We start from the raw sequence: 18,859 nt of genomic DNA, 5'->3' as shown, positions 1-18,859 counted from the left end.
CCTGGCTCCTGGGACACCATCCACCCTTGGCTCTCTGCCTATCTTTCCAGCCCCTCCCTATTCTCCTTCATGGGCTCCTCTTCGGTATCCAGCTCTTAGATATCAGTGTTCGTCACAGCTCCTTCCTAGGACCTTTCTTCTAATTCCCAGCATTTTTAGGCAACACTACCCATGTCTGTGACTTCAATCACCCCATCTCCCTCCACACACCACTGTCTTGAGCTCTAGACTCTTAGTGTCTACTACCTCTTGACCACTCTTACCACTGCCCACAGGCCCCTCAGTTAGCAAGGCCAACACAGAAATCATCATCTCCCCACCAAACTGGGTCCTCTTCCAAGATTATTATCCCCCCAAAAGGCAGCATGGTCCCCTCTCTACAGCCTGGAAACTTGGAATTGTCCTTCATTTCTCTCTCTTCATATTCTACATTCAACAGAGTATTATTTTATGTTGATTCTATTTTATAAACAAAAATACATATATATGAACATATGCTTTATACACACACACACACACATACACACACACACATGCACACACAGTCTGTGAATATATATTTTATTTCTCCCCTCTTCTCCATGTCTGAATGTCTACTGCTCCACTGACTGAAAGCTTCTACAGGGCAGGGATTATATGTTATTTATCTTTATCCCCTATGCATGTGACAATGCTGGGCATATAGTGGATGTTTAATAAACGTTTGTTTATTGAATGAATGACTTTCTGGAATCTTCTTTCCAGAAGAGCAGACTGAGCACAGTTAACCAATCTTGGACACTTTGGGGAGTTATTGCCCCATTTTAGCATAATTGTTGCATATGGGTGCATAATCGTTGCTGATGTGACAATGACACATTTGGATTGAGTATTGATTAAAAATAATGTTAGTTGATTTTTTTCTTTAAAAATAACATGTTTATTGTAAAAAAGTTAGGAGATATGGGCAAGGAAGAAGAGAAAAATAAAATCATTCACAATCCCCTGATCCAGACAAATAATTGCTGTTAACCTGTTGACGTGGGGCCTCAATCTGTTTTCTAAGTTTTTGCTTTTAGGAAAGGAATGGCCTGGGGCACATCTCAGCTGCTAGGCTGTCCCTTGCAAGAGTAAGCAGTCATTAAATCCTAGTGCTCACGGATTCATGGCCAATCTGACCTGGATCTAGATGGGTGTTCACATTTATCAGCACTAGTCCGGTGGGCAGAGAATAACAACATTACTATAGCAGCAATGATACTCTTGTTAGACCGGCGTCAAACCAGGGTAGTTACTCCTATGTGAAGCAAGTCAGTGACCTAGCATTTGGAAAGGGGAACAGAGACTGGGAAAGGAAATTCACATCAATTACCAAGCGGCCCAGGTTCCAATTCCAGTGGATAGTTGGAATGAAGAGCGGGAATCAGGCATGAGGACAGGATACCTGAGGAAGGGGATAATGTGAAGACTGTAGCTGTTCCAGCATTCAGAAGCCTATGGGATCATGCAAGGGCATTGCCACTAGGACTTGGGGTGACAGGACTAATTTTAGCCCACATCCTGCTGGGGACGAGCTGCTAATGTGCTGTCAAGCTGGGCAGATTTGGTTAGAAACCAGGAGGAATTGAGCTGCTAGGTTGAAAGATTTAGTAACTGTAGGTGTGTGGGGCTGGGAAAGGCAGAGATTGATAAATCCCAAACCTTTGAAGCAGTCAGATCCCACCACGATCTATTTCATTCCATGACCCATATAACTGTTGTATGCCATATGTCGATATAAAATAATTAAAGCTAATTAAAATTAATTTTGGTTGGTGAGTGTTTGAAGAGTTTCATAATAACTCTTGAGATAATTAGAGATGCTTTGGGATGTCACAAAAGGAGCATTTGGAATAACTGGGCTAGATGTTTAAACCAGAGATGTGCAATGAAAGCTAGTAACAGAATGATAATTCTGCAGTTGAAAGAGCACTGAATCAGGGAAGAGGACATTGGGGTTGACCTCAGGATGCTGCTAAATTGGCCTGAAATCAGCAACCGGCACCTTGCTTTGTAACATTTGGGAGTTTCTGCGTAAATCCTCCCACCATGGTGGATTCCAGATTACCAGTGGTTTAACTACTGGCTCACACCGTTCATGAATGTTCTTAAATCAGCTCTTGGAAGCCCAGGACAAAGTAACTCCAGCATACCACCGTAATCCTGACTGAGGTTCCAGTTAGCTTTGTGGTCTTGGATAAATCACTTCCCTTCTCAGGATTTTAGTTTTATCATCAACAAGGTGAAGTCACTAAAATAATCTCAAGGTCCCTTCCGGAGTTCACATTCCAGTAATGTAGCTAGCTGGTGTTCAGTGCAGGACTAGCATCATGTCATAAGCCAAAAGAGTTACATCAGATTTTCAGGAATATTATTGTGATATACTGGAACATATAATTTGATACCTGGGTCTGTGTCATAATCAGCCCTCTTCTGATTACAGCTGCTAATGTGTGTGTCCTTCTCTAGGACTTCTTCTCAGGAGGATTAAAAATGGCAGTACAGCCAATGGCTTACCAGTGGGGGTAAGAAACCATTACTGCGGTCTGAGAATTCTACACCCAGCTGCCGGGCCCTAGGAGTCAGCTGAGGGTCTGAGACAAAATCTTATAGTTGACGTACGTTACCTTCTCTGACCGTGAGACCCACCCAAGTTGGTCTTCCCTGGGCTAGTCGCAACATGAGAGGTTAACTTGCTCCTGCTTTTTGAAGTCAAGGACTGCGTCTTTCATAGTTATGTGTCTCAAGTCCTGGCACATAATAGGCCCTCGGTAAGTGTTTGCTGAAAGAAAGAATAAGTGATTTGGGCCTTTTTAGAGCGAATTCTGAATTCTATTTATTCTCCCCCCCGGCTTTATTGAGTTATAATTGAACTATAACATTATGCAAGCTTAAGGTGTCTAACACGATGATTTGCTGAATTTTAAAGCAGTGATTCAAAAGTGGGCATAAGCTTCTCTATGTTTGCCTGAAGAAATGTGTTTTTTAAATGCAAACAATGATTTTCTTTTTGTAATAGAAAACTTCTCAGTGCCTGCAGTTCAATATCAGGCATTAAATTTGCCTTCCATCTGCTGCCACAACCAGAACCCAGCAGAGAAAAACATGAATGAGAAAACCCCAAACCAGACAAACCAGGTGCCTGCTACGGACCAGTGAGGGCTCTGTCTGCCCCACCAGTGCAATGAGCTCACCTTTTTTGAAAGGAAAAGGATCCTACTTATTTATAGAGCATACGTATTTCTATATCATGTGCCACTTTCCAACATCTAATCCTCATGACTCTCAGAGGCTAAGTATTGTTATTCCTCTTTTATTTTATGTTTTTAAAAGATCGTATTTATTTATTTGAGAGAGAGAGAGGGAGAGAAAGCGATCATGGGGAGCAGGGGCAGGGGGAGAGGGAGAAGCAGACTGTCAGCTGAGCAGGGAGCCTGATATTGAAGCTCGATCCCAGAACCCTGAGACCAAGACCTGAGCCAAAGCAAACATTTAACTGACACCAGGCGCCCCTCTTATTGGTCTTTGAGAGGAGGAAACTGAGACTCAGAGGCTGTGCGTTAGAGCCAGCAGTGGCAGAGCCCTGAGCCCACACCCCGGAGGTGTTACGCTTCTCCCCAGGGCCAGGCTGCCTCGGGCTTTCTGCATTTCCTCTCTCTGCTGTCTCTATTCTTTGTTTGCTCTGGGATTTGGATGCAAGCGACAGGGGCTCAGCCCATGACCAGGCAAATAGAAGCACCAGCCTCCCTCGGGTTTTGAGCAAATGCGCGCCGTCAGGCCTGTCCCCGACTGAGGTAGTAGGACTGGACTTCGCCCCAGTGAATCAGCTCCATGGAGGGTGCGCCGTTGCAACAGGCACCTGACAGGCTGGAGAGCTGAAGGCCAGGTGAGACCTGGTAGATGTGGCAGCTGGACTTTGACATTCCCCAAGAGGAGAGAGACACGCTTGGGCCTGGTGAGTGCTGAAGGAAGCGGCGCTGGAGGAAGGGGGGAAGCCACGGAGCAGGTGTGTGGGGACGCTGGCTCCCTTGCTCTCTTTCTCTCTGCGGTGCTGTCCTGTCGGATTAGGAAAGGCAGTTCCGCCCTTGCTGGGGCCACCGAGGGTCACTTACGTGAATGCGAAAATGTGGCCTGTCCTTCTAGATGTGATACCTCCAGTTTGAGAATCTTGGGTGCTTTTCCTTTGGGGTCCTTCATGATAGCCTGAGGTCTAACCAATGGGAGCCGATATGTCAGCAACCGAATGATGTGATTTCAGCCAAGAGATCGGGTATCGTGCCTTTGCGACCGAAGAAGGGCAGTCTAGTGAAAATATCTGGGGACAGGGCAAAAGAGGCTTTCTTCTTGTTGAGCTTACTTGTGTCCAAATGGTATTAGGTTCCATGGGCCTTCAGGAAAGACCCATGTGCCCTTTCACTGTGTTGGGGCATTTGGCTTTTGCTGGGATTTTCTGGGAAGGCTTGCATTGCACCTGGCTGTTTTCAAGGGAGGGGGCTGACACAGGAAGGAAGGTGTGAGTTTTTCTGAGCTGTAACCATTCTCGAGGTGGAAGGCACTTCTGTGCCTTGCTCTTCTCGTATGTTCTGCTTACAGCTCTTGGCTCATAGCTGTGGACCCTGGCTCCATGGTATTCAAGCACAGTGATATCTCGATTTCAACATATACCCTTTGACCTTTTGTTCTCATACAATTTTTTATGTGAGGCTGGGAGTTTCAGGAGTGGGAGCAAGTTAACTGTATTTGATTAGAATCTTTCAACCTAAAACAGTTCCCAAGAGAGAAAAAACATGGGGTCTGACTGAGCTAATATATCCTCCTGATGTAAGAGAATCCCCGTCACCAGTAAGGGCTGATCTGCTTTCCTTTTGGAGGCTGTGGAGGCAGGTGCCCCTCTGTGATACAGGGTAGAGGAACTTGGAAGACCATATGTCTTCAGAGCTATTTCTCATGTTGAAAAATAAGTGGGGAAAATTTAATTTGATGCCGGGAGACTTCCAGATTTAAAAATTTCCAGCCAGGAAGATTACGGAGACATGGCTGTCTAGTTGGTCACGAGAGCAATCCCAAACTTGAGTCCCTTGGAGGAAGGGTGGCCGTGGCCGCATTATAGAGCCTCCTTCTTCTAAGAGGTTAAGGATTCAGAAAAGATGTCTCTTGAGGTCAATGTAAGCTTCTTTTTGTTTAGGAAATGTCTCCATCCATTCATACTGCCCTAATCTGATCTCTGATGACATCAACTACTGTTAAAATGAACAACTACCATATACCAGGCAGTGTGTTGGGCACTTTCCAGAAGTTATCAGTGACTCTGACAGTAACCTTGCAAAGCTAGTCCTTATGGTCCCCATTCTATTTCTCAAGGAAATTGAGGCTTGAAAAAATTAACTAGCTACTAAGTGGCAGACTTAGGATTTAAACTCTGGCTTAGCTCTTAGCCCACCTATTTCTCTGATAGCAGAGGGCCTCCACAGTAACTGTTGAAGGAATAATTGCTGGTGGGATAAATGAACACACACGTATTTAATTGGGATACTTTGATAGTGTTTTGGAGCTTTATCTCTGCCTGTTCTCTGCCTCCCTTGCCTCCCACATCTATTGTTGCTCCAAATACGCTTTTTAATTTTTAATGCAACATCAACATAATTGTCTAGCCTGTTATTTATTTCATGTATCCGCTTGACAATTTCCCCCCCGGATATCTCTATATCAGTGTCTATGTGTTTTGTTTTAGATAAAAGATTTTGAGGACCGTAGGTGCTTTTTTTCACAAAACCTCATCAACCATCATGGTTGGAAAGAAGCCTAAAATGGTGATTTTTTTTTGTCATCTGCAGGAAGAGAAAATACACAACTGACTAAAAACACGAGAGAAATTCTGAGGGTCGGGGATGGAATTTTGGGCTCCCCAGTGGCCACCTCAGCCACGGGGGAGGCCCACGGCACCAGCAAAGGGTCCAGACCGAGGGCTTCGGAGAGATGGGATTCATCGGCCCGTTCCTCACTCTTGGCACAATGGAGAGAGGTACCATCACTGGCAAGAAACCCATGGGAGCCCCCCGTCACAGCAGGACCCCAGGACAGACCACCAGCAGCCCCGTTATGCGTCCAGGCCTGGGGAAAGGCATCAGCCCGTGCCCGGGGTTGGCTATTATGAAGGTGGTTATCCCAGCCAGTTGTATTCAAGGTATGGTTCTAGAGCTTGGAATTCACCCAGCTCCTAAGTGCTTCTGATTGGATTGTTCCTTTCCTTCTTCCTTTTCCTTCTATTCCTGCTCTTTTTCTTCTATTTCCTTCTCTACCCTATTACACTGACTTCGCTAAACACTTTCCTCTCCCAAACTGAAGTTAGGTGACTGAGAATAGTATTTCCCTCCTCTTTGTCCCCTGTGGGTCTTCTTAAAGAGACCATGACTGTTGGGGGGCAGAGGGTAGAAAGAATGGTGGATTCAAGACAGCAGATGAGCCCCTCTTACTCTGGGACTGCAAAAGGTAATATTTGTAGATTATGGAAAAGTTTGTCCTAGAAATTCTTATGTTGTGAGTGTTGACACCACCAGCACCAAGGGACCCAGTGTCTAGAACAGAACTTAGGGTGTGATAGACACACAGAACTAATATGTTTTGGATCAATACATGCGAACACTTTAGAAAATGAAATTAACCTCAGAGAAAGGTCTCAGCCTCCAAGTTCAGAATGAAGAGGGCTCAGTGAGATAATTCTAGGAGAATCTGGAATTCCTATTCCCGAATTCTAATTGATAGCAGAGGATTTAGTATTTTATGAAATTTGGAAGCCGTCTATGTTCCACTTTGGCTTTTCCAGGTGGGGTGATATTCACCTGCCTACAGATTTAGGGTTGAAATTATGACAGTTATTGTAAAGCATTTGTTCCTATGAAATACTAAAGAATTATTAATTGATAGAGACTAACAACATGACATTCCTTTCCCCAATCTTTTTGTATTGTTGAATTCTCAAAGGAAGGGATGTTAAGGACAGAGACAATAAAGACAACCAAGATTTAAGAGAGTCCAACGTGACTTCTTCATCTCATTTCCCTCTGTACGTAATATGCATGGGAATTACAATGGCGTATTGGGTACCTACACGGTCATCTCAGGAAGGGTTATCTAAAATAATATCAGGGCAGAGCAGGGCGCCTGGGTGGCTCAGTCAGTTGAGCACCTGACTCTGGATTTGGTTCAGGTCATGAACTCGGTGTTGTGAGATCAAGTCCTGCATCGGGCTCTGTGCTCAGGGCAGAGTCTGCTTCTCCATCTCCCTCTGCTCTTCCCCCTGCTCACTCTCTTGCTGTCTCTCTCAAATAAATAAATAAATAAATAAATAAATAAATAAACAAATAAATAAATAAATAAAATCTTCAGAAAAATCAGGGCAGGGTTTTCTAAGATAACACCTTGTATTGTTGAATGTATTTGTGAAGTAGGAGGAATCACGGGGAAGGAGAATGGGACACTTGGCTATGGTTTTGCTATAAAAATCCTAGCCTTGTTCTGAAACAAAGGCCCTACTCCTGCTCTGACTCTGGATCTTCTGTTTATAGGATCTAGAATTAACTGTGGTTTTAAAGCAAGTTCTAGAGTGAGGTCACAGTTTTGTCCTGTGATGTTGTCAAGTCCTCCACTGGTTTCTCTCTTTACCACACTCGTCCTTGACCGGCTGGCCTTCTTTGCGGTATTTTAGGCCAGGCATGGAGGATCCGTACCGGAGCTATCATTCTTCAACCCTAAGGGAAGATTATGCTTATGGAAATTATTACTACCATGGACACCCGCAGCAGCTACAGGAAGAAAGAGGTATGGAATAATCTCCAAGGAGCCTTTCAGATAGCGCCGCTGATCGGGTAGACAGGACCTGCTCAGAGCCTCACCTTGGCCATCGCGCTCGGCCGAGGTAGAGCCCCTATCCTCATCTACTTTCTTGGCCAGATGAGGCCACAGCAGGTCACAGCACAGACACTACTGCTAGACATCTTGAGGAGAAGAGACAGAAAGGAGTCACTTCTTTGTGCGTGTTGGTGATAGTACTGAACTTACCATTATGTTACCAGGATTATGGATAGCTCGCGCTTTGCCCACATTTCTTCTTCTACTCCTCCTTATAGCCAAGATTATACTCTCTGACCAAGTAACAGTGAAGTCAGTTCTTCCATAATTCCTCAGTTGCATATAACACCTAGTGCTCATTACATCACATGCCCTCCTTAATGCCCATCGCCCAATTGCCCCAGCCCCCACCCCCCCTTCTGAAACCCTCAGTTTGTTTCCCAGAGTCAAGAGTCTCTCATGGTTTGTCTCCCTCTCTGATTTCTTCCCATTCAGTTTTCCCTCTCTGTCCCTATGATCCTCTGCACTATTTCTTATGTTCCACATATAAGTGAAATCATATGATAATTGTCTTTCTTTGCTTGACTTATTTCACTTAGCATAATCTCCTCTAGTCCCGTCCATGTTGATGCAGATGGTGGGTAATCATCCCTTCTGACGGCTGAGTAATATGCCCTTGTATGTATGAACCGCATCTTCTTTATCCATTCATCTGTCAATGGACATCTTGGCTCCTTCCACAGTTTGGCTGTTGTGGACAATGCTGCTATGAACATTGGGGTGCAGGTGCCCCTTCATTTCACTACATCTGTATCTTTGGGGCACATACCCAGTACTGCAATTGCTGGGTCATAGGGTAGCTCTATTTTTAACTAGTGAAATCCGTTCTTAACAATGAAGTCATCCAGGGTGCGGCAGGGCTGTGATCAGTCTGACCATCATCGACCTTGAGGGTGGCAGATATGCACCAACAGGAATTTATACCCATCGCCAATAGTAAGGTTCTAGGGATGTGCTATCGGCAGCTTCTGACCTGCCAGCCAAGGGAAATCTGTCCTGAAAACACATACACACGACCCCGATGCTTATGCAGTTGTATTGAGCCATGCCAATTGGTTCAGGGAGGACTGAGAGGCGTCCTCTTGACCTCCATCTCGCGTCTCAGTTTTATCCAATTTGGCAAATGCATTTTCATACCTACGGTGCTCCAGTAACTCAGCCCCACAGCTCGCGGCTGTCTTCCTGAAGTTTCAGGAGCAGGAAGTGACCTGTCTTCATTTTGTTTTCTCTGAGGGTGCAGTGCCAAGGCGAGAGAGCCCTTATATCTGGCAGGAAGATCACCGAGATCAGAAGTACCTCAGTGAGCAGCGTCACGACAACCAGAAGAGTCCGTAAGTGTGAAAGGAGAGGCCAGCTCCACATGGTGCGGCCAAACTCAGACTATGTTAGGCAAGTGTCATGGCATCTGGGGCTTGTCTCTATCTCCGGAACCCTGTCTGCTTCTGTTCTGGCCACCGGGGCGTGGAGTAGCCCAGGGTGGCCCAGGCCACTTTTAATGGAGTCTTAACTTTGACAGGCGGCTCCCAAACGTGGGGTCCTCTGAGTCCTGGCAAGGTTACCTGAGGTCCATCCTACAGGAGGGCCTTCATTCTATGTCGGCTTCGGAGCAGAGGTGGCCTTGCCGAAGTTTTCATAATTGGGTCCTGGCTGAGGGACCCACTCCTGCGCCCTGAGAATGGGAGGTCCCCTGGGGTAAGGTGAGCAGAAAAGAGCCTTTTGCACAGCACCTGCCCCCGTGCGCTTAGGCCTGGTGCCTTTGCCTTGTCTGACCAGCTGGCCAACCCAGCTGCTCTGATTTAAGTCCGTCAGGATGTCTGGCTGCAGGAACCAACCCTTCTCCATGGGGCCTAGGGTGACTTCTAGTGACCACACTGTGGAACCCAGGAGCTCCTGTTTCTCTCGTATTAATTGATCGGGGGAGCAAAGCGAGGTCAATGCTTTTCCCTGTGGCACTCATGCCAGCCTGACGCGGCCCACGCTTCGCAGCCCACCAGCCTCCGTGGAGAGCAGCCCAGTTTTGCTGGCTTACCCAGGACCCCCCTCACCTGCTGCTGTCATTTTGCTGCAGATCCAGGAGTCAGAACGCTTATAAAGACAGCGCTGCTTCGAACACTGGACAGGAGAGGCCTGGGGACCTAGTTCCGGACACTCTGCTACCCGGAGCCCAGAAGAATAAGGTAATCTAAAGTGACGTGGGGCCGTGGGCTGTGGCAGTCACAACCGACGCTGAAGCAGTGGCACGGCGGGGCTCTTGGGATGCGGGGTGTCCAGCGGCCAGCAGTCTGAGGGGTCCCAGTCTCCCCTCTCTGCAGAGCCTCCGCTCAGACCTCCACCTTTTCCTGCTTCCCTGTTCCAGTCTTTCAGGTCTGGGGCTCCAATCTGGCCCTTTTGCATTTTTGTCAAAATGGCTGGATCAGGAAGTGTCACCCAAGTCACTCTGAGGTGCAGGGCAAGAGGAGAGGCTGTCACCAGTGCCCCAGGGGATGGGCAATTTGGTTTAGCCGGGAAGGGGGTTGTTGCTAGAATCTTTTAATTCAGGTCTGAAAAGCAGAGCTTGAAACCTCTCTTGACTCTCCCAACTCTCTCTTCTGAAATCTCACTGGGTACACCAGTGGGGCCACAAAATGGAGTTCTTAAATTTTTTAAAATAAACTTTCAATTTTAGAATAATTTTAGATTTATGGGAAAGTGGCAAAGATACTGCAGAGACAAGCTCTTGATTTCTGACAGTCTTATATTAATTTTGTTTCCATGATGCGATCTGTCTGCCCTTTTTTTTTTTTTTGAAGATTTTATTTATTTATTTGAGACAGAGAGAGCAAGCAAGAGAGACAGCACGAGCAGGGGGAGGGGCATTGTGACCTGAGCTGAAGGCAGACGCTTAACCAGGCTGAGCCACTCAGGTGCCCTGAGATCTGTCTGTTTTTTGAGAACACTTTCTTCTGTCTACCTAATGCTGAACGGGACAGGGCACACACTATGCAATCTATGCCCACAAGAACAGCAGCCACACACAAGAACAGCCCTTTACAGTGTGCAAAGGGCTTTCTCATGTATTGTATTATCCTCCTGGGATGTAAGTTCCATGGATTTCTCGTACACCTGTATCCCCAGGGAAGGCACAGTGCCTGGAGCATAGCAGGTGCTCATTCAATCGTTGGTGAATGAATGCATGAGGAAATACTCGAACTTTATAGGGCAGATATTATATTATAGATGAGGGAGTTGAGCTCAGACAGCCTAAGTCATTGTCTCAGGTCACAGCAGGTGTTGACAAAGCAGGGATTTGAAGATTTACTTATTTTATTTTTAAGCCATCTCTACACCCACTGTGAGGCTCAAACTCACAACCCCAAGATCGAAAGTCACATGCTCTACCAACCGAGCCAGCCAGGTGCCCCGACAAAGCTGGGATTTGAATTCAGGTCCCCTGGCCTCAGGGCCTACACCCTTTCCGATAGGCCATCGTTCATTTTTTCACAAACACCTGTCGATTAAATGAGCACTTCTTTTCCTTGCGATACATCCACATTCAATGTATTTATTTGAAAGTTTCGATTTTGTGGCTTTGAAGGAACACGTGGGAGGGCCATCTCTCTGAAAGTGCTTCTGATTCTTCCCATGTGTTTTCATTATCTGTAACTTGCAGCCGCCACTGGCCGCCGAGTCCAACCTTCTCCAGCAGCACGAGTCCGGTCTCAGCTCCAGCGCCTACGAGCTGAGCCAGTACATAGGCGATGCCCCCGAGATGTACGGGCCCAGGGCGCCCGCAGCTTGGAGTCCAGTTCCGGCCGGTGGGTACCGAAGTGATCTGAGGAATTGCTGAAGTCTGGTGAGGAGAGGGCTGGGTGGCCACTTCTTGGAAAGTCCCCGTTCCTCTGTCGTTCCAAGAGTGGATCACTGCCTGCCTCGTCTACCCATGGCCCTCTCTGAGGTGGAGATGCCATCTTGGCTCCATTTCTCACCTTTTCTCTTGTCCTGGAGATGGCATCAGGGCTGAGTCTCGGAAGGGAACACTGCTTCTAGCCGTCAGGGTCAGGCTGGGAGAGGAGGCACCCAGAGATGCTTTGATGTAGCAGGTGAAGAAAGTGGAGACCAGAGCCAGTTTGGAAAAGCAAAGGCAGGCCACGAAGCACAACTGTCCTGTTTGGATGGAGGAGACGGGTCATGAGTACTGGGGCCACGAGAGCCAGAGTCCCCAGCCTCTGGCCGTCTTGGGCAGTCTGGGCCTGGTGCTTTCCCATTTGGACCAAACCACCGAATCCCCACCTTATATTCTGACATATTCTGAGAGGCTTAATTCTGACTTGGAGCATACGCTTCTTCTAATTACACCACCTGCCCAGAGACTTATCTTGGCTCTGGTGGGATTTGGATAGAAACGTGTCTGCGGTGTTCTTCTGTGGCGAAGACAAGCAGTCGCAGGGATGCTAACGGGGGGCATCTGTGTCTGTTGGTCAGAGGATGTCTCGGCTGCTGGTCCCAAGGAGCCCATGAAGTTCTACATCCCTCATGTGCCTGTGAGTTTTGGGCCAGGAGGCCAGCTGGTGTGTGTGGGTCCCAGCTCTCCCAGGGATGGACAAACGGCTCTCGTGGAACTGCACAGCATGGAGGTAAACAAGATTCTGCGTCCCAGGAACCTGGCACACTGCTTTCCATTTCCCTTTGCCTGAGCCCGGGCATCTCCGGGAATGGGGGGCTCGTAGGGGGACGGGGCCATGCACTCCATGGTTTGGGGCATGTCTTGGGAAGGAAAGGGTAGGGATCTTCTCTCAAAGAAGTGATGCTAGATTTATGTTTCTCCTGAAGTGCCATTGGCTCCCTTTCAGCACCTGGAGAACTACTTTTGTCCTCGTGTGTCCTCCCCAAGACGCTGAGCCACATCCCAGGACCGCAGCCGTGGGTTCTGATATTGGGCTTGACTGACCAGGGCCTTGGGTGGACATGGTATTGCACGCCAAATCTGATTTTTCGTTCCAGGTTATTCTTAATTACTCCGAGGAACAAGAAGAGCTGAGGACTTTCTCAGGACCCCTGATCAGGTAGATTATCTTAAGAGCTGCCAAGGGAGGGCTTTTGAACCTACGAAATCTGCCTGCCCAGATCAGCATTTGGGGGATTTATTCTTGGCTTCGTTGAAACAAAATGTCTATCCCCCATGGAGCAGAATATTCTGTGCAACAAGATAGAGACAAATGTGGCCTGAGCCATTTTGACAAGCAATTTGATAGTTGAAGGGCAGAGAGAAAAATTAAGATTAAAAATCTGAAAACAATTTTGCAGGAGCTATATGGTAGGAGGTTTTAGCATTCTGAGTACTTAATCGGTACTGGTAGAAAAGTAGAGCACAGCCTGGGAAATCATAGACAAGTGGTTCAGAGTGGGAAAAAAATTCTTGCGTTTTTCTGGAGAGAGAAATAGCACGGTGAAAGTGGAGTTCCAGGACAGTGTGCAAGACTGCCCTCTGCAGGATTGAGCTAGAACTGCTTTTAAATTCCTAGTCCTGTTCTGATAAATATTCAGGACCCTCTGCTGTGGAGTCCTGGCTGGAGTCAGAGGACCGGCGTCCTTGGCCCCTGCATCCTACTAAGGAGAGGTCCCATGGCGGACAGGTCAGTCAGTCCTCTCTGAGTTTTAGTTTGCTGTTAAGGAAATGACGTAACACCACTGTGTCTGCTTTAAGTGTAGGGAAGCGCTGTGTATGTCATCACTACTGTATAAACTTATTCTTATCCTGAAGCTTTTGCCTCCAAGAAAAGCCCACAGTATTTTTTTTAAAATAATATATTTATTGTTTGAGAGAGAGAGAGAGAGCAAGAGAGAAAGCACAGCCGGGTTGGGGTGGGGAAAGAGGCAGAGAGAGAAGCAGTCTGTCCATTGAGCAGGTAGCCCTATGTGGGGATTGATCCCAGGACCCTGGGATCATGACATGAACTGAAGGCAGACGCTTAACCGACTGAGCCACCCAGGCGCCCCAAGCCCATAGTATTTTGACAGTTCCTTCAATAAGAGTATTGAATCTATTTCTTACACGCAGGTATACAGATGTGGGGTAGAGCGCCGAGCTGGGAGTGAGGACACTGGGGGGCCGGTTCCAATTTGATTGATTTTATTGAATGACCGCCACCAAACAATATTACCCATTTATTGATTACTTAGTGTATGCTACAAAATTTCCTAATTCCTTTTATATGGAGGTAGTTTTTTTTTTTTTCTCATTATCCCTATTTTAGGGGAGAAAAGCAGAGGTTCAGACGGTATAAGAACCTCGTATAAGCTGAGAAGTGGCAGGCTGGATTTAAACCCAGGGTAGTCTGACTCCAAAGCCTGTGCTCTTGCCTGCTATCCTGTGCAGTCCCTGGGCCTCAGTTTCTACATCTGTAAAATAGAAAAGGGATACGAGAGAATCTCTGTGGTCCCTTCCTGTTCTACAAAGAAACTACAGACTGGGTAGCCCAGCCCTGGGTTATTAGGCTTCTCTCTCAGCGCCCCTCCCCCCCCGCCCCGCTAGTATCCTCAGAATGCAGAAGGAGCCCACGTTCCTGTGCAGAGAAAGCGTCTGCCGCTCACTTTTCGCTCCCTGAAATCTCTCCGTAGGGAAGACGTACACAAGGTGGATATCATGACATTTTGCCAGCAGAAAGCAGCTCAGAGCCTAAAATCTGAGACGCAGAGGAGCAGAGACTCAGCTCTACTGTGGCAATTGTTGGTTCTCCTTTGTCGGCAGAACGGGGTAAAGTATTATCGTTCTGACGGGTGGGCAGGTGCAGCTGGATTGAAATTGAAGTCTTTCTGGGATAGAGAAGATTCGGCTTATGGCATGATTGTAAAAGATAATGTGAAAGAAGAACGAATGGCCCTCAGGGAAAAAATGGCTCAGATGGCAACCCCGTTTGCTAATGATAATCTTTTCCCTGCCCTTCTCTACTGGCCTGGGGTTATCTTACAGTCCTTGGGTTACTGTACCAACCACATAATACCCCTGTAAGAGGGTGCATATTTCTGGTTATCTCCGTGGCTCCCGACAGGCAGAAAATACCTGAGAGTGTATGAGAGGGAAGCTGAAGTTTGAAATACAACAATCCAGGGAAGGACGGTCTTGTGTTTGCAAGTCCGCCTCCTCATGGAGAGGGCAGGTGCTCTGGTGCTGGGGCTGTGGGCACAAGGACGAGAGGATTCTTCCTCAGGATGACCGTCCTTGCCTTGCAGTCCATGGTGGGGTCCGACATCGCGGAGCTGCTGATGCAAGACTGCAGGAAACTGGAGAAGTACAAGAGGCAGCCGCCTGTGGCCAACCTCATCAACCTGACCGATGAGGACTGGCCGGTGCTGAGCTCAGGGACCCCGAACCTGCTCACTGGGGAGATTCCCCCCAGTGTGGAGACACCTGCACAGATCGTAGAGAAATTCACTAAACTGCTCTACTACGGAAGGAAGAAGGCAAGTGTGGCCCCTGCATGCTTGTTTTTAAAAAGTAACCCCGCCCCCACCCCCAGTCATATGAATAATATATATTCATTTTAGAGTGCTTAAGATGTTCAGAAAGGTACAAAGAAAAGAAATCATATAGTCTTGCCATTTAAAGATATAATCTGTTGGAGTGCCTGGGTGGCTCAGTTGGTTAAATATCTGACTTCAGCTCAGGTCACGATCTCAGGGTCCTGGGATCGAGCCCCGCATTGGGCTCCACACTCAGCCAGGAGTCTGTTTGTCCCTCTGCCCCTCCTCCCAGTCGTGTTCTCTCTGTCTCTCAAATAAATAAATAAAATCTTTAAAAAAATAACATTTGTTAACATCTTGATATATTTACTTCTAGCATTTTTCGATGCATATATATTAAAAATTAAATTACATATACAATTATTTCTATTTTTTCACTTAAGATTATATGGCGTAATGTCCCAGGGCATTAAAATGTACCGTTTAAAAAATGGACAATGTTCCACTGTATGAATGTATAATATTTTATTTATCTAATTCACTGTTTTTGAATATATAGGCTATCTACAATGTGGCCACCCATTATAAATTACACAATTTGAACATCTTGTTATAAAAATCTTTGGCTCATCTTCTTATTTTTATAGGATAGATTCCTAGAATGGAACTATGGGTTAAAGTATATGCACTTTTTTTTTTCTTATTTTTATTTATTTATTTTTAAAGATTTTATTTATTTATTTGACAGAGAGAGAGACAGCCAGCGAGAGAGGGAACACAAGCAGGGGGAGTGGGAGAGGAAGAAGCAGGCTCCCATCAGAGCATGGAGCCCGATGGGCCGAAAGCAGACGCTTAACGACTGAGCCACCCAGATGCCCCTGAAGTATTTGCACTTTTAAAACATTCTTCACATATACACTAAATTAGTTTCCAGAAAGTTTGTTTGCAAATGTTATCCCCACCAGCTCTAACACATGCCTACCAATATTGAATATTTTAATTCAATAGATGAAGTGATATCTTGTTTATTTTATTTTTATTATTTATTTATTTTAAAGATTTTATTTATTTATTTGACAGAGAGAGAGACAGCCAGCGAGAGAGGGGACACAAGTAGGGGGAGTGGGAGAGGAAGAAGCAGGCTTCCCGCTGAGCGGGGAGCCCGATGCAGGGCTTGATCCCAGGTCCCTGGGATCACACCCTGAACCAAAGGCAGACGCCTAACAACTGAGTCACCCAAGCACCCCAATATCTTGTTTATTTTTTGATATGCAAATTAGACAATTTTGATCTTTACATTATTTATTCAAAAATTTTAATTGAGGTGTATTTGACAAAATTGTAGGATATTTAAAGCGTACAATGTGATGATATACAGATATCACAAATTCATTGTGAAAGGATCCTCCCCATGGAGTTTAATAATAACATTCATCACCTCACATACTTACCTATTTTTTTATGCCTCGTTGATTTTGAAGTTGAACTCACATTTTACGGAAGTCTGTTTCTTAAAGATTTATTTATTTATTTATTTATTTATTTATTTATTTATTTATTTATCAGAGAGAGAAAGAGAGAGGGGAGAGGCAGCACGAATAGGGGGAGCAGCAGGCAGAGGCAGAAGCAGGTTCCCTGTTGAGCAGGGAGCGTAGTGCTGGACTCGACTCCAGGACCCTGGGATCATGACCTGAGCCAAAGATTGACGCTTAAATGACTGAGCCACCCAGGCGCCCCTCACATTTTACAAAAGTCTTAAAGGAAATGTAAATATTGGTATATAATCATATATCAGTATGGTTCAAAACTCAAAAGATAAAGGGGATATAGTGGGGAAAATGATGCCCCCACCCTTTCGGTCACTGAATTGCTGTCTCTGAAATATCCAGAGATATTTTCTGCATATATAATTATTTTCTCCTTTTTAAATAGCTTACTATTTACCGTTTCTTTTCTTTCTTTCTTCCTTCCTTCCTTCCTTCCTTCCTTCCTTCCTTCCTTCCTTCCTTTCTTTCTTTCTTTCTTTCTTTCTTTCTTTCTTTCTTTCTTTCTTTCTTTCTTTCTTTCTAGATTTTAAAGTAATCTCTACACCCAATGTGGGGCTTGAACTCACGGCCCCAAGATCAAGAGTTGCGTGCTCTACAGCCAGGCACCCTCTCTATACCATTTCTTCACCTTTTCTTCATTTAACAAAATACCTTAGAAAACACTCTATATTGGGATTGACAATTGTTTTCTGTAAAAGGACAGACAGTAAATATATATATGTATATCCACATACATAAAATGGTATTGAGTTAAGTAATCTCTACACCCAGTGTGGGGCTCAAACTCACGACTCTGAGATTAAAAGTCAAATGCTCTTCAAACTGAGCCAGCCAGGCGCCCCAGACAGTAATGTATGAGGTTTTGCAGGCCAGTTGCAACTGCTCAATTCTGCTGTTGTCAAGTAAAAGCAGCCACAGACATATGTAAATGAGTGGGTATGGCTGTGTTTTATTTATGGACATAGAAATTGGAATTATATATAAATTTCATGTGTAATGAAGTATTATTCTTTTTAAAATTTTTCTCCCAATCATTTAAAAATGTGAAAAGTTATCCTTAGTTTGTGGGCTGTACTGAAATAGACAGTGGGCTGAATTTGGCCTTCCTGCTCCTTATAACATATAAATACCTTCTTCATTATTTTTTATGGCTGCACAGATTTGTAAAGATAAATTATAATGAACTAAACCCTGATAGATTGACATGTAGATGATTTACAGTCTTTCGCTATTACGAATAACACTGTAGTGACAGCCAAAGTCATTTGCCATGTGAGAGAATATACTATGATTTCTAGAATAGTTCCTGGAAACAGAAGTGTTGAGTCAAAGGGTATATGGCTTGAAATTTTGAGAAGTAGCAACAAATTGCCGTTTCAGAGGTGCACCAAGTACTCTACCAGCAATACGTGAGAGTGATCATTTCTCCACTCTCATGAACTCAGTGCGTTTCCAAGCTTTTGATATGTACCAACCTGGGAGGTGAAAAAAAAAAGTAATTTAGTATAGTTTTCATTTCCTTTATTATAAGTGAAGTCTAATATCTTTTAATCTGTGAATTTTTTGTCATGGATTTTCTACATTTTTCTGGCGGATTTTTGATCTCTATTTATTGATTTGTAGTAGCTCTTTATTTTTTTGAACTTTCTGTGCAAAATTACTTTTTTGGGGTGATATTTTGAAAGACTTTCCTATTTCAAAATTGTTAGATAATCAAGTTCAAGTACTTTTGTGACTTCTCCTTTACATTTGAATTTTTAATCTCTGATTATTTGTATATGATGTTATATTTTATTTATTTTTAAAGGATTTTATTTATTTATTTGAGAGAGAGAGAGTGCACAAGCGGGGGAAGGGGCAGAGGGAGAGGGACAAGCATACTCCCTGGTGAGTGGAGAGCCCAATGCAGGGCTTGATCCCAGGACCCTGAGATCATGGTTTGAGTT

The 18,859-nt window shown here is 45.3% G+C and overlaps 1 protein-coding gene across 2 annotated transcripts in view; it reads left to right on the top strand.

The window, feature by feature from the left end:
- SEC16B (SEC16 homolog B, endoplasmic reticulum export factor) overlaps positions 1 to 18,859 on the top strand; it is a 55,532-nt gene that overhangs the window by 11,202 nt on the left and 25,471 nt on the right. The window contains exons 2-10 of one of the 2 annotated variants that reach the window (XM_048225068.2): positions 5,853 to 6,202; positions 7,724 to 7,836; positions 9,167 to 9,257; positions 9,995 to 10,103; positions 11,576 to 11,720; positions 12,388 to 12,539; positions 12,907 to 12,968; positions 14,524 to 14,659; positions 15,136 to 15,366. In XM_048225068.2, the coding sequence (XP_048081025.1) occupies positions 5,907 to 6,202; positions 7,724 to 7,836; positions 9,167 to 9,257; positions 9,995 to 10,103; positions 11,576 to 11,720; positions 12,388 to 12,539; positions 12,907 to 12,968; positions 14,524 to 14,659; positions 15,136 to 15,366 (1,335 nt within the window). In that variant the 5' untranslated portion in view covers positions 5,853 to 5,906. Of the gene's footprint in view, positions 1 to 5,852; positions 6,203 to 7,723; positions 7,837 to 9,159; positions 9,258 to 9,994; positions 10,104 to 11,575; positions 11,721 to 12,387; positions 12,540 to 12,906; positions 12,969 to 14,523; positions 14,660 to 15,135; positions 15,367 to 18,859 lie in introns of those variants that run through there. The other variant, XM_026509290.4, reaches the window with a different exon arrangement.

The sequence above is a fragment of the Ursus arctos genome, unplaced genomic scaffold (genome assembly GCF_023065955.2).
Source record: "Ursus arctos isolate Adak ecotype North America unplaced genomic scaffold, UrsArc2.0 scaffold_2, whole genome shotgun sequence".
NCBI lineage: Eukaryota > Metazoa > Chordata > Mammalia > Carnivora > Ursidae > Ursus > Ursus arctos.
This window is presented reverse-complemented; position numbering and strand designations above follow the sequence as displayed.